This window comes from Sus scrofa, chromosome 9, assembly GCF_000003025.6.
Source record: "Sus scrofa isolate TJ Tabasco breed Duroc chromosome 9, Sscrofa11.1, whole genome shotgun sequence".
NCBI classification, from domain to species: Eukaryota; Metazoa; Chordata; class Mammalia; order Artiodactyla; family Suidae; genus Sus; species Sus scrofa.
Genome location: NC_010451.4, coordinates 121,498,288 through 121,519,326, shown reverse-complemented (window position 1 = coordinate 121,519,326; position 21,039 = coordinate 121,498,288). Strand labels below are relative to the sequence as shown.

At 42.2% G+C, this 21,039-nt stretch overlaps 3 protein-coding genes across 6 annotated transcripts in view; 2 read left to right on the top strand and 1 right to left on the bottom strand.

Moving 5' to 3' along the window:
• TOR1AIP1 (torsin 1A interacting protein 1) overlaps positions 1-3,636 on the bottom strand; it is a 51,109-nt gene extending 47,473 nt beyond the window's left edge. Inside the window, 3 exon segments of the mRNA XM_021063744.1 lie at positions 776-853; positions 2,867-3,289; positions 3,292-3,636. Coding sequence (XP_020919403.1) covers positions 776-853; positions 2,867-3,289; positions 3,292-3,355 — 565 coding nt within the window. The 5' untranslated portion in view covers positions 3,356-3,636.
• TOR1AIP2 (torsin A interacting protein 2) overlaps positions 2,716-21,039 on the top strand; it is a 40,111-nt gene continuing 21,787 nt past the window's right edge. For 2 of the 4 annotated variants that reach the window (XM_021102141.1, XM_021102140.1), the window contains exon 1: positions 4,015-6,664. In XM_021102141.1, the coding sequence (XP_020957800.1) occupies positions 6,293-6,664 (372 nt within the window). In that variant the 5' untranslated portion in view covers positions 4,015-6,292. Of the gene's footprint in view, positions 3,039-4,014; positions 6,669-21,039 lie in introns of those variants that run through there. The other 2 variants (XM_021102143.1, XM_021102142.1) reach the window with 2 other exon arrangements.
• On the top strand, positions 6,548-19,571 carry LOC100738642 (torsin-1A-interacting protein 2). The gene is made up of 2 exons (XM_005656744.3): positions 6,548-6,664; positions 16,763-19,571. The coding sequence occupies exon 2, from the start codon at positions 17,430-17,432 to the stop codon at positions 17,823-17,825; it is 396 nt and encodes a 131-aa protein (XP_005656801.1). The 5' UTR covers positions 6,548-6,664; positions 16,763-17,429; the 3' UTR covers positions 17,826-19,571.

Below are 21,039 nucleotides of genomic sequence, written 5' to 3'. Positions count from 1 at the left end.
GACGAAATGTAGTCAACTAAGAAGACTGACCATATTGTGTCATGAGTTTACTGTGCAGATCATTTAATCCATCTTAAAGCAAAACTTAACAAGTTTTACCGAGTAGCTAATTATTACATGGGAGAGTGACAGTGAGGTACTGGGGGAAAATGATACGGTTTCGAAGACAAACTTGGGTCTGAATTTGGCTCATTCACATAGCAAGTAATCTTAAGGAAAAGTACGCTATTCTGAGTCCCAGAAAAAAAACTGGTATATCTACCTTGCATGTGAATGAATTAGCACATACAAAGTGGCTGGTACTTAGTAAGTGCTGAAGTATGCGCCCTGTCTTTACTTGATACAGGTTCTTATCGCTTAATTCAATAACCTCTAAAGAAGATTCACTGAGGGATTTCCTGTAGTGGCTCAGTGGAAACAAATCTGACTAGTAACCATGAGGTTTCAATCCCCGGTCTTGCTCACTGGGTTAAGGATCTGGTGTTGTCGTGAGCTGCGGTATAGGTCCCAGATGCAGCTCGGATCTTGCGTTGCTGTGGCTTTGGCATAGGCCAGCAGCTGTAGCTCCAATTCAACTCCTAGCCTGGGAACTTCCATATGCCGTGGGTTTGGCCCTAAAAAGCCAAAAAAAAAAAAAAAAAAAAAAAGAAAGCAAGAAAGAAAAGATTCACTGAAACTCTGAATAAGGTATGATTTGGGACCCTTGATGGATCAGGCTGCAATATATACATTAAAAAACTTGGCATGTAAGGGAAAAAAACCTCACTCTTCTTACCTGGAGTCTCTTGGGTTCTCATGATAGTTTTCTTTGAGACCGTTTGGCTTAAAACAGTTTGTGAAGGTGTTTCATCTTCTGAAGAATAGATACAACAATTGTACAATTAGAATATACCTACTGAGTAAAGATTATGCATATTAACAACAATATATAAACACAAATGCAAGTAATCCATTCCTTTAGAAATATGCAGTTAGGTTTACCAAAACGTAGGACTTTAGTCAATAAAAAAGACAATATAAAAATAAACTATTCACCAATGATGCTTTACAACAAAAATACATTACTTTAGAAAATTTCAAAGATGGGCTATAGTGTCATAAATGATGTGGAAGGAAGGAGAAGAGTGAAAAATGTTTCTAAAACATTTTAGGTCTAATAGATTTACTAAAAGAGAAGTCAATCCTTTACCTGTTTTAAAAAACTGGCTTATACAACTGCACCAGCCTGGGTGGGAGAGTCAATACAATTTAACATATTTACTGCCTACTAAAGCATTTTTCCAGATACTGGAGACATAGAACAAATTTAAGCACTGAAATATAACATGATCCTTCAAATATGTAAGATGTGGAGGTCCCGTTGTGGCTCAGTGGTTAACGAATCCGACTAGGAACCATGAGGTTGCATGTTCGATCCCTGGCTTCGCTCTGTGGGTTAAAGATCCGGCGTTGCCGTGAGCTGTGGCGTTAGGTCGCAGATGCGGCTCGGATCTGACATTGCTGTGGCTCTGGCGTAGGCCGGTGGCTACAGCTCCAATTAGACACCTAGCCTGGGAACCTCCATATGCTGCAGGAGCGGCCCAAGAAATAGAAGAAAGACCAAAAAAAAAAAAAAGATATGTAAGATCTTTGTCTTCAGGAAGTTTATAATGTTAAAAGAGAGAAAAAACTAATATGTGGGCTAAAGTGTCTTGAATTACTACTTCCAATAGTAACTTACATATCTTTAGCAGTTTCCAAAATCAAAACATCTTCCAATGTGTCAACACTTCCTCCTGTCAAGAGGTAAACCTGCAGCCTATTACTGTGCTCTACACTGAAAATCCACCTCCTCCTCATATCCATCAGTGGGTCTATCACTAACTATGTAATCCCATTATGATTCAACTCCCCTGATTTTATGTCATAGGTGCCCTACTTGGGGTCAACAGTAAAGTTCCTCTGGAACTCCCTCTTAGATGGGAGAGAGACGGCAGGGTGGGAGAGGATGGATTAAGAGAGTTGATTCACCTGTGACTTTCCTACATCTCTACAATCACTCTGTCAGTATTCTTGTGGCCCCTTTAGACGATGATTAATTAAGGGTCTTGCTTTGTTGGGCTACTCCTTAACCACTGAGGTTAGACTGAGGATCCCCAATATGCCCGTGCCTAATTTTTGGCAGAAACTCATGACACTCAGGAAAGAGTGATCAGCTCAAGTTTATCAGACACTGGGAGCTTCAAGTTCGGGATAAATGCTTACCCCATTTCGGTGTTAAGTATTTGGGTGAGATCTCAAGGCAATTCATCAACTACACCAAGCCCTCAAAACGGCCACTCACAAAATTCTCCCTCTCTCCCTACCTGGGTAGTGATGGAAAAAGACTGGAAGGTTAGATGAGATCCAAAATTCTCAGCTGGGGACTTCTGGCCTCCGAGATTTAAAGGAGGAAATGGAAGTGGTTTGGTAGAAACATCCGCAGGACAGAGAAAACCGGCAAGAAACCGACCCTGGAGTGATTCAGTGTCCCGCCTACCGCCTAACTCGCCTTCCTAACGTGCAGGCCTGCAGACCAGTGGCAAGCCTCGACACCCCTAAACTGATGCCCCGGGATGCACGCGGCTCCTGAGCTCTGCTGAAGTCGCTCTGCACGACTTCCTTTCCTTCCAGCATCCCCGCCCCTGCCTCTTTCCCGCCAGCGGTCGGGGCGGACCCGGCGTGGGGGCGCACGTCCACCCGGGCAGAGGCGCCCAGGAGCGGATGAGCGCCAGGCAGGCAGGCAGGCAAGTAGGCACACGCAGCGCGCACACCCTCCGCGCGCGGCCCCGCCCGCGGCACTCCCTCCCTGGCTCTCGGCTGCGACTGTTACCTCCGTCGGCCTCACCTTCAGATGAATGGGAGTCCCGTAATCCTCTCCTGGTCGTGACCGGAGACGACTGGAGCGGAGGCGGCTGTGAGTGAGGCTGCTGCTGCTGCTGCTGGAGGCGGGTACCCCTTCGCGTTTTCATCTCCTCGGCTTCCGGGAGCCGCGGCTGCCTCTGCCGCCGAGACCGAAGGTAATAAGCGCTTTCTCTCACTTCCTCTTTCGCTGAATCGGGCCGGAACTCTTCTAGCGGAATCTGCCTTCCCACCGGGACCTTTTCTTTGGCCGCCCGGGGCTCGAAGTCGCCGTACACTTCGGGCGGCTCTTCTGAGAACCTCACTTCCCGCCGGCTGTGGCGCGGCGGCGTAGGAGTTCCGTACGCAGGCGCATCACTGCCGCCGCCATTTTGAGGGGCGAGCCGGGACCTTCCTTCCCTCAGCGGGCCCTGGGCGTGACGTACACCCCCCATCCTTCCCTCACCGGCTCCGCCCGCCGCTCCTCGCTCGCCATAGTTGTTGACGTAGCTTGAGTCGATCGCTAAGATGATTTCGGGGGAGCCTGTAGATTCTTCTCCCTTTGCGGGCGATGGCTTTTCGGGGTAGTGGGCGGTGGTGTCGGCGGTCAGGGAGGCAGTTGAGAGTCGCCCGGGCTGCCGCTGGCGTCGTCGCTGCTGTGCTGCAAACCTGCCTCTGGGCCCATGGTGTGTTCTGAGGGCTGTGGGACAGGCAGTGCCGGTGCTGGGTCAGCTGCCGCGGGTCACTCCCGCCTCTTGGCTGAAGGCACCAAAGAGGAGGAGAAGAGGGAGGAGGACGTCGCTGTTCTCAGCCTTCGGGGAGGAGGAGGGGTGGGGGACGACGGAGAAGGGACAACTGGCTGGGCAAGTAGCCAGTCCTCTGCCCAGCTGCTCGTGGCGACTATTTGTTGCCCGCACGCAGGAGACGCCCGGGCCGGCCCGGCCCCCATACCGAGTCCCTGGGGAAGGCGGGGCGAGACGGGCTCGAGGGGGAGTTTCGGTCCTTGAGCCCAGGCTGTTGCGCACTTTCCCCGCTGCCTTTTTGATCGACTGCTGCCTTAGCCGTACCTTTCCATGTGCCCCTAGCAGGGGTGATAAGAAAGGTACTTTTGCAGGTTTCCTCTCTGCTTGGAGAAAATATTAGTTTCAAGCTCCTCGTGAAGGCAGTTAACCGGTTTTAGGTTTTTAAGTCACAGTTGAGTGTACAAAATCGGATCTACAGGTTGACTCGGGTGGATTCCCGTGTGTAAAATGCACACACAGCGAACATTCCTGGCTTCGGATAAAAACTCTATTCCAGCAGCACTGTTCAGAAACCATGTTAGTGCTGTGTTACAGGCAGAATCGCTTAGGTTTCTGCCTGTTAGGAACTGCACTTAGTTTAGTCTTGTTTATACAATACAGCCAAAGAAACTGAAGGAGTAGCAGCATGGGAAATGACACTTTTTAAAAATCTTTGGTGAAAAGCATCTTCTTCCTCGTCAACCTGCATTAGATATTATTTGGAAATATGTGGGACTTAGATCTTTTCTAACAAAATGCTGGGAAATGTTCACACTTGGTTAGTACCCGCCTTTTATTTTTTAGGCAATAGTTTATAGGTGCCTATTAAATTACTCATTCATATGATAAAGGTTCTGTAATAAAGTCATTAAAGTGTATAAAACTTTATAGGATTACTAATCAGGAATGCATATATTAAGAGCCTCTTTAAAACAGTTGCCAGGACAGGTGACTATATAGAAACTTGGACCTTAACAGTATATTTGCTTAGGATTTTCCCTCTTTTGTCTAGGTAATAAGGATACATAATTCTAGCTCTGCCCTACGTGCCTCCACACCTAGTAATCTTACAAATACCAACTTTCATCACTAACTGAGGTAAAGCTAAACTCTTGTCAAACCAGATGTTCTGCTGTAGATGTTTTCCAGACTACAGGGGTGGCCCAAAAGAGGTGACATTGCATAGACAGTAGATTCATAGCTAATATAAGGGAATTGCTTGGCCATCAATACCAAAAGGAATCATGAGCTCTGGATGTTACTTTAGGAGTTTGAGATATGTGGAGGAATTTAGTGAATCAAAAGAGAACAAGAGAAGAAATGATTAGAACAATGTACTCATTAATTTAAGCGTCTACTAGGATATATGAATACGTATTCATAAGTATATGAATTAAATTAATGAGAGTTTTCTTTACCCTGAGAGAATTTGCCATGTATTAGGGAAGACATGCAAAATAGTAAAATTCAGGTTAAGTGACTGGCATTAAGTGAAATACCTTGCTCTTAGGCCTAGGTCTAGAAATCTAATGTTCTTGACACTGGATTTCTAAGTAAAGGAGCTATTTTAAATGATAATTTTTGAACATGAATTTTTAGTTTAGGGTAACCAGAAATCCTGTTATTTACTGAGAAAGAATTTATCAAGTCATTGTGCATAATATCTACATTTCTGGTCAATAGGGAAATAACTTTGGGGATTGTATCTTGGTAGAAAGAGGTAACATTGTTATTTTTAATAAGGAAAAGATTAAAATATTTAGAGGAAGTAAATTAAAGACATAGGAGTTAGCTGCATTTATTCCCCATCTCACATCAACAGAAAAATATTTTCAAGACTTAATACAAATGAAAACATCTAGCTTGAGATATTATACTGAAATTAAGAAATTAAAACTCAATAAAGTGACTAGAATGTAGTATTCTTCCTCTTATTGTTTGTTGAATTAGAAATTGCAGTCAAACAATTAAAAAGCATCCAAGATGTTCCCAAATCCTGTGTCTTCTGCCAAAAGAGGATGGTTGCAAGGTGAAGACACCAAAAATCAGTTACATGAAGAAGCATTAGTCCAGTTAATATTGGGGGTTATGCTATGCACCAGACAAAAGCTGTTCTAGGTGCTGGGATACAGCAGTAAAAAATAGACCTAAAACCAACCCTCCCTGCCTTGGATTTCATATTCTATGGGAGTCAGATAAAAATTATAGTAAGTAAAATAGTGCGTTGGTCAGAAGTGTTTGGAAAAAAATTAGCAGAGGGGAAGTCGAGATTTATGTAGATTTCTTCTATGCTGTCTTGAATTGGTGCAGGTCAGGAACTAGAATTTTAGACTTGACTTTGCCCAATTAGTTGTTCTTGGGTAAATTGCCATCTCAATTTTCACATAAGATTAATAGATCAGATAATGGCTTTTATTCATCATTTACTACAGTCATTTAGCAGACACTCTTGCGCACTTTAGCTCATTTACTCACAGCCACCTGATGAGGTATGTAGCCTTGCCCCATTGGACACCAGCAAACTGAGGTTTAGATCAGGACAAGCACCTCGTAATGGTAGAGGCCAGGTTCTAAGTCAAGTCGGACTGGTGCTTGCCATTATCATGGGGTAGTGCCCCTCACTGTGTTGCTTCCACTGGTTCTTTGAGCCTATGAACTTTCGGGGTTTTTTTAAGGGAGAATTAGGGTCATCCGACGTCTGGCAGAGAGACGCTCGCCTCCGGGTCAGAGAGCAGCGCGAGTGCGCGCTCACGGCGCCTGCAGCCTCGTGCCCGGGCGCTGGCCGGCGCCGGGGAGTGAGAGGGAGGTGCCGACTGCAGGGAGGAGGGGCCGGCGCCTACCAGTCCCAGCATTCCGCGGGCGCCTGCCCTCCCCTCGGAGGTCGCCGTCACGTGGGCTGGGACGGGGACGACGTTCTGTTCTGCCGCGTCGGAGGGGTGCAGCCCGGCGTTGGGGAGCAGAAAGGACCCTCGAAGGGCTCTCCTGACGTTGACAGTCGACGATTTAAAGCCCCGCTAGAATTTGTAAGTGAGTAAAATGTATATACAACTTTTCCATGTTTTAATATTTGATCTGATATCTTCTTTTTAAATATCTTTCAGAAACGATCCCTCCCCACCCCCACCTCCCTACCGCAAAACCCTTAAACGGAGCAGGTTGGAGGTATATTTTTGTTTTGGAGTGGAAAAAGAGAAACAGAATTGTGTAAACATTAAATAGAGCAAGGTGGGAATAAATGCTTGGTTCGGACTTTGCGATGAGAAGCAGAATTCCTGTAAGGTTCAAATGTAAACGGGCAAACTACCAGTACAGGTGGTGATTACTCTCTTTTCTTCCGTGCTTAACAGGATCCCATCCATTCGTCGTCTTGATCCTTGTAAGATAGTGCCCACCCTCCCGCCCCGCCTTTTAGCCTTAATGGTACTGAAAAGACCAAGTTTGAAGTAAGACTCTATAATTACTAATTTCTTACATAGCGTATAGGTATTCCCAACTGTATTATCATACCTAGTGAGAAAGTTTTCTTCTTTTTCCCTCCTTCAAAAAAGTGTACTCTCTACTAAATCAGTAATGCTTGTTTCGTACACAGATACAGAAATGAGTTATCTTAATCTGATTCAACGTATTTTGTTTCAGTTTTACCTGTCTTTCGGTTTTAAAACATTTTGTTTTGGATCTAGATCCAACATAAACCATTTTGTTTTGGATCCTTTCCTAATCTGTTTTTTAAGAATCGGGGCTGTGGTTGTTATCCATATTTATCAGTTTTGTTTTTCAAGCACAGGGCTCGTATATAAATGGCCAGTGGAAAATAATTTAATTTCAAAAGGAACTAGTGGTAGAGGAACTAAAAACGTTCCTGAAGGCCTTTGTGTAGACTAGAACAGTTGGAAAAACTGACATTTGCTGTGACAATTTTGAGAGCCTCCCCTCAGTAATGTTTATTATGCTGAATGCAGAGTCCACAACTTGATTACCAGTTTTGCTGCTGGTTTATCACATAGCCATACGTGACTCATTTAAGCTCTGTTTCACTTGTTTTTCTTCCTAACGTAGAGATAATACTAGCCCGAGAGTCTCCATAATTCACACATAAAGTAACTTAAGAATTTAACTAATTATTTGAGGATTATTGGGAATTTTAATAATGTGTAGTGTCTGGTATGTAATTTATTTTTGCCTAGGAAACAATTGTAAACTGTATGCAACAGAAATCCAATTTCTCTGAAGTGTCACTTGAACTTCTCAAGGAAAGTTTGCTCAGAAAAGCACAGTTTGCTCTAGGCTTTTAACTTTGTATTTAGAATTGTAATTGTGTTAAAATTTCAGTAATAGTCTATATTTTATGGCTACTACTGTGTCCCCCAAGAGAGAATTCAGTATAGTGATTATCATTTATTATAAGTTTTGCACAGCAGATCAAATATTTATGAATCAAGAAAGAAAATTAAATGGGATAGTTTAAGGACTCAGTAAGTGGAAACAGTTATTAATTGGACTGCTTAACTCTTAACTAATATTAAAGAATTGGCATATGGTTTTGGTAATCAAAATAGAAAGAAAAGGAGTTCCTGTCGTGGCTCTGTGGAGACGAATCTGACGGGTATCCATGAGGACACAGGTTTGATCCCTGGCCTCGCTCTGTGAGTTAAGGATCCGGCATTACCGGGAGCTGTTGTGTAGGCCGCAGACATGGCTTGGATCTGGTGTTGCTGTGGCGGTGGTGTAAGCCAGCAGCTACAGCTCCAATTTGACCCCTAGCCTGGGAACCTTCATATGCTGCAGGTGTGGCCCTAAAGACAAAAAAAGAAAATTCACCTGTAATTCCATTACCTCAACAAATCAAATTATTTTGACTTTTATGTACTCTTTAGCCCTTGACCATGGGTATATATAATCTAAATGTAATAAAATTTTTGAAAAAAATGCAAATTTAAACATTGGTTTGTAAATTTCTCAGAGCTTTAATTATATAAATAGAGCTTTCTGGTTCTGCCTTTGTTCTCATCCGTCTACTGAAGAAACAACGGGACTTTCCTCTAGCCCAGTTTCCTCTTGCTTTCCCCACTCCAAAAAATAAACAACTGTCTAGTTGCACTTTTACTTAATAGTTCAAATAATTATAAACACTTCTTCCTGAGACTTCTTTTGTGTCCCCATAGTTTTAAGGGCTGCACATTTTTCTCTTTAACCCTCATAATGCTGCTTTCATCTAGGTAGTGTTATTCCATTTTGTGGTTAAGAAAACCAGGGAAATGGGGGAGAGTTCACCAAGTCAGGCGCTGGAGCTCTCATTCAGGCCTAGGCAGTCTGACTTTGGAGGACAATGCTGCAAGGGTCTCATATTTATAGATTCACTGTGTGGATGTTGGGTCACATATATAGGCAGGAGTTGATCCTGGAGGCTGATGTGCAACTTCTTTGTATAAGAGTAACAAACAGTATTTGCACTTTATAACTACCATGACCACCACATGTAAAACAAATTTTTCAGAAAAACAAGGGTAGGGATGTGTTTAGTGCCTTAACAGGTGAAGCATTCACTTATGGTTTTATTAGTTGTGGCAGTAAAAATATGATTTAGGAGTTCCCATCGTGGCTCAGCAGAAATGAACCTGACTAGCATCCATGAGGACGCAGGTTCGATTCCTGGCCTCGCTCAGTGGGTTAAGGATCCAGCATTGCCTTGAGCTGTGGTGTAGGTCGCAGACAAGTCTCAGATCTGGTGTTGCTGTGGCTGTGGTGTAGGCGGGCAGCTCCAGCTCCGATTTGACCCCTAGCCTGAGAACCTCCATATGCCACGGGTGCAGCCCTAAAACAAACAAAAATATATACGATTTATACCCGAGACAACTTATTAAGACTAAATGTACCCTTTTAAAATTAGAGATAAACATGGTATGGTATATAGTGACAGGAAACCAGCTTTTCTTCATTGAAACAGTGCTTCTTTAACCTTATAGCAGGTGTCACAATTATCTGGTGAACTTGTTAAAACGAAGATTCCTGCACCAGACCCTCAAAGATTCTGGTCTGGTGAGTCTAGGATGGGACCCAAGAATTTGAGGTTCTGATGAGCTCCCAGGGGATGCTAATGATTTCCAGGTAATGAGTTTCATAAGGAAACAATATTAGTGGTGCTTGTTCTCTTAGTGAAACCCCAGTAGCAGTGGGCACCTGAGCCCTTGTTTTTAAGCACTATCCTCTGATAAAAGGAACCAGGAATTTTTTTTTTTTTTTTTTTGAGAAGTCCTTGATTCCAGGGCTGGGACAGGGAGAATACAAGATAAGCCTGGAACATCTTGTGATGCCTTGAATTAAGGAAATGCTCAAAAAAGTTGGCTTGTTGAAAGGACACGGAAGCAACTTGAAGGAGCTCATGACGGCCAAAGTTGGAACAACTTGAGTAACAAAGTGAATAATGGTAGTACTAGAATTTAACCCATAAAGTAAGTGGTCATGACACCATACTGACATAGGGTTTGAGAAGGAACAACTCCAAGAATTTGTCAGAAATCGTAGCAGACTCTGATCCTTTGTGCATTGCTTTTTGCCTCTACATGGGTCAACCTAAACCTGAGATACAAGGCAAGGGAATTGGGAGGAAGTAAGAGGAAGGGTAAGAAGGAAGAGACCTTCTGTAGTCAGAAAAAAATACATATCTGAACTAATCCAGGTATCCAGTCCCCATATAAGGAACAGTTCCCTGAGGAAGTAAGTACAGTGCTTTTATAGTTTTTAGTACTTTCTCAACCTCCTTTTCAAAAATTTGGAGTAAGTACTATTCAGCGAAAACACTGGGAAGTGAATGGGAGATGGTGAAAATAATAATCCCAGCATATTATGACAATGGATACGGTACAGAGGAATGAGCAAGACTTACTTAGTTTTCAGCACACACAAAACCAGTGCAGAAATACCTAAGTTTGGCACTAGATCTCCCTGTTTAAAAAGTGCATATTAACCTTAAAGGTTTAGCTGCAGGTGTTTTAAATTGAAACTCTAGACAGAATTTGAACCATGGACTTTCATTCCATGAGGGCAAGGAAGATCGAAATGCACCAGTAAATTCTAAGCCAGTTGTTCCCTTTTATGGAATGCCAGCAATGCACACACGCATATCTGCTATGTTTGTCAGTTCTTGGGTGACCAAAGAACGTTTTTTTGTGTTTTTTTTTTTTTCCCCATTCAGCTTATCTGTTCTTTGTAAGAGGGAACAGCATGCATGCTAAACAGTGCTGAAGATTGTTGTCATCCATATAACTTCTTTCTGTGATCTCCAGGCTTTGCCAAATTAAAGTAGCTCCTCACAAAACAGGCTGAAAACTGTTTTTCAGGACCATGTATTTTCATAATATATTTTTAACAAGGAATTATTGAGATTATGTGAATTTAAAGAGTGATTCTTGTTTTCATACTCCGTAATTTCCCAATGTCTGAATTCAGATCTCGTTTTGAAATATGAAGCTCATAAGGTTTCACTTTGTGTATGAAACTTAGTAAAGAAACTGTCTCATACAAATAATAGGGTTTTTTTGGGGGTTTTTTTTTTTGTCTTTTTGCTATTTCTTTGGGCCGCTCCCGCGGCATATGGAGGTTCCCAGGCTAGGGGTCGAATCGGAGTTGTAGCCACCGGCCAACGCCAGAGCCACAGCAACGCAGGATCCAAGCCGAGTCTGCGACCTCCACCACAGCTTCGGCAACACCGGATCGTTAACCCACTGAGGGAGGCCAGGGATTGAACCCGCAACCTCATGGTTCCTAGTCAGATTCGTTAACCACTGCGCCACGACGGGAACTCCAAAATAATAGTTTTGATTATTGATTGGCCTTAGAAGAAAATAATCCATGGAAGAAAATATTTAAAATGGAAACTCTAGAAAATTTAGAACATTTACATTTTTTATGTGTCTGTTCTTTTGATTTTCTATATTATATGTGAACTTGGCTGAGGTTGAAGTTTAAGGAATATATTTTCTCAGAGAAGCTACCCCAATCCCAACTCAGTCTGAAACTCGTATTATCCTGCCACTAAAAAGAACAAGGGAATTCTTGTCTATCCAAGGCAGATTTGAGCTAGCTTCCATTTAGGAAATATCGAAGAATGATAATAGAATCAGAATATTTAGAGATGATAATTATTTAATATGTATTGAGCTGCCGTTGTTTAGTAGATAGAAATTTCACTGGTTTAAAATAGAACTGCATTTTCTATTTTGATATTAAAGTACTGTTTTCTAAATTTTCCTCTAATAAAGCTGCATGAAGAATCTTAAATTTACTTTAATTCTCACTCACACACAAAATCTGATTTGGGGAGTTCCTATTGTGGCTCATCAAGTTAAGAAGCCAACATAGTGTCTGTGAGGACGCATGTTTAGTCCCTGATCTCCCTCAGTGGCTTAAGGATTCAGCATTGCCTCAAGCTATGTTGTAGGCCGCAGATGCAACTTGGATCCAGGGTTGCTGTGGCATAAGGTGGCAGCTGCTGCTCTGATTGGACCCCTAGCCTGGGAACTTCCATATGCCACAGGAGTGGCCGTAAAAAGAAAAAAATCTGATTTGTAATTTTTCTTTTGTACAGTTGGCCCTCTGTATCCACAGGTCCCTCACCTGTGGATTCAACCAACTGCAGATTGAAAATATTCTTTAAAAATTCCAGAAAGTTCCAGAAAGCAAAACTTGAACTTGCTGTGCCTTCGCAACTATTTACATAGCATTTAGATTGTATCAGGTATTACAAGTAATCTTGAGATGATTTAAAGTATGCAGCAGGATGTGGGTAGGCTATGTGCAAATACTATGCCATTTTATATAAGGGATTTGAGTGTCTGTGGATTTTGGTATCCATGAGTGGACCTGGAACCAATCTCCCACTGATGTTGAAGGACAGCTGTGTTAACAGTTATGTGATAGAGAAGCCCTTTAAACTTTGGTTTTTGCCCGCTGTTGTTGGCTAGAAGGTTTGCTTGAAAATAAGGACATTCTAGCTTCTTCTGTGGGCTCTCCTGAATTTCCTGTAATCTCTACAGGCAATTTTTATATCCACCTAAAAGCCCGTAACCTTTACCTAAAGCACTGGTTCCAATCTGGATTCTCTGCACATCTCAAAGTCCTACAAGATTTCTTTCTTTGTATTTATAGTACTTGGCATTGGGCCTAGTACATGGCGGTTTTCTCAGTGGTCATTAGAGTAATGGTGGTTCCTAAGGCATTTTCAATTTCTACAAGGCGGTAACCATACATTTACCTCAAATCAATTACTTTTGACTTAAGCTAAGGGAGTTGAGGAAGGAAAACAAATCCAGAATATCTAAATCTTTCTACTTTTATGTTATAGGAGTTTTGAATATTATTTGTAACTATTGAATATTGAAATTTTGAAAATATTGACTATTGAAAATTTCTAAACCAGGGCTAATAGTTTTCTTTTCTTAGAAGTTCTCATTTGGCAGATCTACCTCATGAATAAAATGAGAAAATGAAGTTATTACAAGAATGCTGGTGGTTTAGGCATTTTCCAAGTGAGATTTGGGGTGGGGGCGGGTAAGAATAGACATTGCCTTTGATAGTAAAATAATTAGGAACCATTATGGTTCTGAACCATTTCACATTCCTTTGGGAGTCTAAAAGTATGTACAGTTGACCTTAGAATAACAGTTTGAGATGTGTGGGTCCACTTACATGTGGATTTTTTCCCAACAATGAATGCTACAGTACTAGACGGTCTGTGGTTGATTGAATCCAAGGATGCAGAAGGACGGATACAGAGGAACTGCATCTATGAAGGACTGACTGTAAGTTATATGCAGATTTTCAACTGCTTGAGAGTTTGGACTCCTAACCCCCATGTTGCTTAAGGGGCAACTGTAGTCTCTTCCCAGAAAAAAAAAAAAAAAAAAAAAAAAAAAAGGCTGTATGTAACTTCAGGGGATTTAGGACTACCTGAAGCCTATCCTGGATTTTTTGAGTGAAAGTGGGAAATTAATGAGAGACAAGTTCTCCCACCCCTGTATGCCTTCCTAATCCCATCCTCTCCCCTCCCATCCAAGGTCATGATTATCCTTGTGCTTATTCTTTTCTTTTTGGCTTTATTGCGTATTTATTCGTAAACAGTATACTGACATTTTATGTAAATGGAGACTGTGTAAGAGAGAGTATGTGTGTGTGTATTCTTCCATTACTTGCTTTTTATTTTTTAGTTCCGTATTCTTGAGTTTCATCTCTGTCTGGAAGGGGATACCCCAATGCATCTTTTATTCATGTTTTTAAATAAGCACATAGAGTTTTCTCTAGGGTAGTTACCTACAAATACAATGACTGAGATATAGGAAGTATATATCCTCAGCTTTACTAGATAATGCCAGGTTAATTCCAAAAGTGGTTATATTAACTTATGCTCCTGTCATTAGGGGATAGGGATTCAAGTAAGTCTCCATTCTCACCATGTGCTCACTCAAGAAATGTTTATTGAGCATGTAGAGCAGTAAATAAAAAGACAAAACGCCCTACTCTCAGAGTTTAGGTTTTAGTAGAGACAAAAACCAAAATATTTAATATATCAAAATGGTGCATGTTTTGTGGGGGGGGGGTAATGAAGCAGGGAGAGGGGATATTACTGCCCTCAGAGCCACATGGGGATTAGAGACTAAGGGGATGAAGGATAACCCGAAGCTCTGGGCTTCCTGCGTGACTGGCATAAACAGAGGTATAGATAATGTGAGACTGATTGGTCCTCGGGCTTTCCAGTAGATAGGTAGTGAAGCTGGAAGGATGAGAAGTGGGGTACATTGAGAATCTTGTCAGCAGTATTTTTGAGAGGCCCCCTTCTCTCTACCAGTAGGGATAAGACTAAGAAATGAGGTTGGGAGGCTGCTAATAGGTGGTCTTATTTTAAGCATTTAGTACTTTCAACTATTACCCAGAGTGGTTTGGAGGACCGAGGCGGGGAGGAGGGGGGGTCTTATCTGGAACATAGGGAACACTGGCGTTCTCTTCAGTCAGGAATACTTGGAGCTCTAGTGATTGCTGAATTCTCGAAGTTGGAGAAATGAAGGTTGGGGAAAGGGTGGATTTATTCTGAGCTTTTGGAGCATGAGGGCTATTTCTTGACTTTGCCGGTGGAAATGTGGAGTCCGGCGGAGGGATAGTCTTGCCCAGGGTTTAAAAGGCTCCCGTTGTCCAACTTATTAATTTTTGCCAATCGGCAGATGTGAAATAGTACCTTGTGGTTTTAATTGAATTTCCCCCTTTCATTCTTAAAATCCAAAAGCCTCTATCTTTTCTGTGTCAGACTTAGTCATATAATTTTAGCACTAACTTTTTTGCTAAACCCGATGACCCTGTGGGTTTTATTCATCATCTATCTGCTCCATGTTTTGGACACCCAGGATTTCCCAATTCAACAACCGAAACTTTTACTGTAGTGGCTTTTAACAGTAGATACTCAGTGAAATCTGTTACACCCTGTGTTGTCACCGTAGTGGCCATTGAGTCAGGAACCCCATCTTCTGCCTGAGGAGCCGAATTGGTAGCCCTCATGCATGGTTTGTCACCTCACCTCAAAAAAAAACACATCAGTATATCTAGAGTGATTTCTCTCTCACCTCATCTGGGGTGGCCCCATGTTGCAGCACTGTCGGAGGCTACTCTTTAGTTGTCTTTTCAAGTTGCCTTTTTAGGAGTTCCCGTTGTGGCTTAGTGGGTTAAGAATCCAGCCAGTATCTATGATGCAGGTTTGATCCCTGGCCTCACTCACTGGGTTAAAGGAGCTGGCATTGCCGCAAGCTGTGGTTGGTGTAGGCTGCAGACATGGCTCAGATCAAGCTGTGGCTGTGGCGTAGGCCAGCAGCTACAGCTCTGAGTCAACCCGTGGCCTGGAAACTTCTATATGCTGCAGGTGAGGCCCTAAAAAGACCAAACAACAACAAAAAACTTCAGAAGACCAAGATACTGCACTCATAGAATAAATGGGAGATGCTATGTATAAAAAATAAAATGAAGTTGCCTTTTTAAAATCTCAGAATCACAGCCACTATTGATAATCTGTAAGGAAAATTCTTTCTTCTTGGTCACAACTAAGGGTGTAACTCCCTCTGCTTTTCAGGCTATATCTTTATGCAGTTTTAACCCTTACACCTTCCCTAGTATCCCCTAGTGCTCGCATAGGATCAGGCCCTGGAATTCACAGAACACTGGAGTAAGGCAGAGGGTATACTGTGCTCTGATGGTCTGCGGCACTCCCTCGGTGGCCATCTCACTGTCCCATACATCCTGCTCTATCCCACCTTGTTTATTTGTTCCATTCAGTGTCATGCAGGAGTACAAAGGTGATAGCATCTGTGAATGCCAACTGATTTACTCTCTGTTTTCCAAGAATAGCCCAGGACTATACCTTAATTGCCTTTTTCAACTTAAAATGTGTATAAGCCTATTAAGATAGATGTGGGCAATGAGACATGTCCCTGGTGGTTTCTTTTTCAACCTTCAAAGGATTTCAACCAACTTCCTATGGTTCTTAAAAATATCATGTAATGATTTTGTAAGCTTTCCCCTGCACGGACTAAGTCTGTTTTGGAAGGCTGGCACCATTGTTCATGTTCCCCTACCCATTATGGCACCCATTTCATAGAAGAGAGATAAGAGAAATCTCAAAGTTTTACCATGTTAATTACACATAATTATACAGACTTTATTATTCCCAGAGTGCGAAAGGAGTAGGAAAAAGATATATAATCCTAGACAAAAATTAAGCTTTGAGTTTCCTTGTGGCACAGCAGGTTAAGAATCCAGCATTGTCCCTGCAGTAGCTCAGGTTGCTGCTGTGGTGTGGGTTGGATCCCTGGCCTGGGAACTTCCACACGCCATGAGCATGGCCAAATAAATAAGTAAAAATAAGCTAGTACAAATCTTAAATGAACCTAAACCCTCCTTATTGTCCAGTTAAGCATAACTTCCAACAGATAAGCTGATTTGAACCCATATGAAATTGTCATGGGGAAACCCATGAGACAGTTCTCATCTCCCGTGACTGACCCAAATGATTTCCAGGTGCATGCTTCTAATAGTACTGTGAGCAACTCAAAGCCCATATGAGTCGTCTGAAGTTTTATCATTTACAGGTATGTGAAGCATCCCCAGACCCTTCAGCCAGCTCAACAGCAGCTACTTCTCTGTGACTGGGTCCTGTTAAGGTCCTCCCAAGAAAGACTTCATTGGATCCACGCTCAAGAGGACTCTACCAGGTTTTCCTGACCCTTCTACATCGCTATAAAGTGCCAAAGCCTTAAGATTTGGGTACGTGTGTTACAACGGCAAGAGGGCCAGCGCCTACCAAAGACCCTTTGGACCCGTCAGCTCCTCCGTTTCACCAAGCAGACGTAATAACTTACCAGCAAAGCAGAGTAAGCCAGGTGCCTCTGCAGGATACCACCAGCCAATAACACACAAGAAAAAATAACTTAGACTAGAACCCTGTCTTTTCTTGAGAAGCTGGGATTTAAAGGAGCTAGTCTGAGATCTGTGCTGCTAGTCAGTGGCTGATAACATCATAGACTGGATCAGTCCCTCAGTTCAGAGACTGGGTTGCAAGTGAGTGAAAAATAGACAACGAAATCTTGAAGAAGTGCATGGAGGTACAAGCCAGATATTACCCTCTCCGAGGAATGCTGGGTGGACTGAGAAATTGCTAAGCCAAACCTGTGAGAGGACTGGTCATTCGGGTGTCTCTCTTTGTCGTTGTTACCTCTTACTGTTACATTGCTTTCTGTGTTACCTCTCTAGGTCCCAATGTTCTCAGATAATTCACATTGCCCTGACTGTGGACAGCAGTGGTTCCCTAGTTTAGAACTGGGCCACTGGTTGTACCAAACGGAACTGGTTGAAAATGAGTGTTACCAAGTATTCTTAGACCGCATTAACAGAGCTGATTATTGCCCTGAGTGTTACCCCGATAATCCTGCTAATAGAAGCCTTGTTCTTCCTTGGTCTTTCCCTCTTGAGTGGGCTCCCCAAAATCTTACCAGGTGGACCTTTGAAAAAGCTTGCCACCCATTTCTTCTGGGTCCTCCACTGGTTAGAAAAAGAATACATGACTCTAGAGTGGCTGGTTTTAACCCTGCATTACAGTTAATTCTGACCAGAACAGATAAAACCTTGAACAAAAAGCTTGGCCAAAGCAAGTAACTTCTTAAAACAGTCAAAATCATGGAGACGCTAGAGGGTGTTGTGCTAGTAGCCCAAGGAGGATGGAAAAATGACTCCTTTCTAGATCTGATCCAGACTGTCACTACTTTGGGAAACTTCTTAAATTATTGGATCTGCTTCCAGGGTCTATGCCTCTCTTGTTCAGCATGAGCATAATCAGTATTCCAAGCCAGACTGTTATGTAGAACCTGACTAATCCATGTTTCCTATGTTTTGGAGTTAGCTTTTTCCTCTTAAAAGTCCCTACAGCCTAATTATTGACATTATGATTTCACAGAAGTCCCGGAGGAGAAGCCCCATACTCTGTGTACCATAATGATATTTCTAGTGATAACTTCTGTGGGAAAGCATCCTTGTAGCTGGATTCTAGATTATTCCAGTAAAACAACTAGACACTTTAATAAGAAACTACATTGCTCTAAATTTCACCTCTTATATATTAATCAGTGATAAATATATATATGTGTGTGTGTGTAAAATTTATTCATCATTGGCTCTGGCCCATCCTCAGTGGGGCTTTGACATTATCAGTAACTGGTCACTGTCAGCAAAATCACATTTAATCACACAACACCTATCTAGGTTACATAAAAACAGGCAGAAATGCCACTGTTACAGTTTCTTGGCTCTACATAAGCAAAGACTGTCCTGTCCTGTCTTTGTGGTGACTGAACTTAGAATGCCCTCCCTGGAAAAGTACCTGTACTAGGAGCTAGGTGACAAAAGGGGGTATTAGGCTTGAGTCCATATATATCATGAACAGTTCAGAGGAAGCATTTTTCTTAGAAGGTCTTACCTGACATTGGCCTCCTTCTGGCCTTCACTTGTGAGAATCCTGGAACTAGAGTTTGGGTTAAGAAACTTTTTGTAGAAAATACTGTTGAAAACATCTCAGAGGCCACTGAACAGTTTTAAAATTCCACTTAAAATGCTAGATAATCCAGTGCTTGTGTCGCAACTCTGTGTTGTTCTCAAGAGTCCCGGGTTCTTTCCATCTTTCCCCTCTGGGATCCTTATCACGTTGACTTTTTGTCCTCATAGTTGTTTCCTCAGTGAGTTCAGTGTGGCTTGTTGCTGCTCCAGACATTTCTGTCCCAATCAAAGGCTGGAAGTAGGGAGTAAACAAGTTTTCTCCTTTCAAGAGAGAATTTGGGGAGAAAATCGTTCTCAAAAGTCCCTTGCAGGAGTTCCCTTTGTGGTTCAATGGGTTAAGACCCGACCATTGTCTCTGTGAGGATGCAGGTTTGATCCCTGGCCTGGTTCAGTGGGTTAAGGATCTGGCATTGCTGTCAGCTGCAGCACGTGTCACAGTTGCAGTTCCTATTCGACCCCGGCCCTGGAACTTCCGTGTGCCACAGGTGCGCCCATAAAAACAAACAAAAATGTCCCTCACAGATTTTTTTTTTTCCTTACATCTCATTAGAAGGGACTGATTCACAAGGGAGCCTGGGAAACCTGGAAAAGGGGAAAGGAGTTGGCATTGCCTGAGCAGGACACATTTTTCTCCCATAATTAAATGAGGGCTCTTTTAGGAAGGAAGAAGTGAGGAATGAATGGCTGTGGGTGTGCAGCAAGTCATGCCTGCCACATGTTGTGAAACCTCAAGTCATTTGTCAGTCTATATAAAGAATGTACCCCAGAGACCTATCTTGTATCTGCCTTATGTCTGTTATGATGGAAGTTTTCTCCTGTTCTATTGCTAAATAAACTTTGTGGACTGCTAAATTGAGTGCAGACTAATTAGTTTACCATTAACCCTTGGTTAATAACTCCTTCACTACCTAAAGCTCTTTCTAAAAAAGTGAAGACTTACTTTGAGTTACTGCTTTTGAGGATGGTGTTATGATCAATATTGTCCTTTAAACTTTTTCAGACACATAGTAAAAAAACATGTGCAATTTTAAATATCAGCGAAATAGAGAAAAGGGGTTTTGGTTTTGTTTTAACCAATCTCTTTCTTAAATAGTAAGGACATATTGAATAGATTTCTACAGTTGATTTTCAAATCAGTGCCTGGGTAAATCTGAAACATGCAGATTTCTTGATGTTACAAAAATGTCAATTCTTTAGATTGCTCTTGGGGCCGAGGAATCTGCATTTTATAAACAGTGCCCCAGGGGATTCCTATCCAGTGCTCTATGAAAAATACTTTGAGAAATACCATAGCAGCATATCCATGGTATTTAGTTACCTAGCTTAAAAGGATAGGAACTGAGTACTGCAAGGTAGTGATAATTACTGTATTTTGCTGGTGACATATAAAGAGGTTTCACTTCAGACTGAAGGTCACTGCGAATATTCAGGTTATAACTCAGTTACATTTTTCTCCATTAAAATAATTAGGACTGGAGTTCCCGTCGTGGCTCAGTGGTTAACAAATCCAACTAGGAACCATGAGGTTGCGGGTTCGATCCCTGGCCTTGCTCAGTGGGTTAGGGATCCGGCGTTGCCGTGAGCTGTGGAGTAGGTTGCAGACGTGGCTCAGATCCCTGCACTGCTGTGGCTCTGGTGTAGGCCGGTGGCTACAGCTCCGATTGGACCCTAGCCTGGGGACCTCCATATGCTGCAGGAGCGGCCCAAGAAATGGCAAAAAGACAATAAATAAAAATTTAAAAATTAAATTAATTAAAATATTAAATTGATTAAAAATTATTTATTTTTAAATAATCAGGACTGTTGTAGCCTTCCTCACAAATAGTTCTCTGTGGTGTCATTATAAGCTATGTGCATATATGGGCAAGAGAAAGGAGTCAGAAACACTAATTTTAACATTACCTTAAGAAAGGCACTTTGCCTTCATACGTGGTTATCATCACATATCTGATGTATGGTCAGCTCTCAGAACATCATGTGGTAGAGTTCATAAAATTGGGCAAGGGAGAAAATTTAGAAAGCCTTGTAGCTTTGCAGCATAGGTCTTTTTAGTATGACTTCACTTGCCTTAAAATATTGCAGATTATTCTAGAATACTCAACTTCTAGTTAGGAATAATGAACTTTAAAGTATAAGTGTATTCCTAAAATTAATTCTCATGGCAAATGATCCAGTGTTTTGGATTATGTGAGCCGTATCAATCTCTACGCCCATACAGTGGGAGAGTTGCCCATAGTACTTACACATAATGGCCATTTCTAAAATGACTTCTGAAACTACTTTCTGGTATTTTAATGCAGACCTAGGAATGGGAAGTTTC

What these genes read in the sequence shown, in the direction of transcription:
- LOC100738642 (XM_005656744.3), top strand. Translation starts at nt 17,430, where the DNA reads ATGTTCTCAGATAATTCACATTGCCCTGACTGTGGACAGCAGTGGTTC.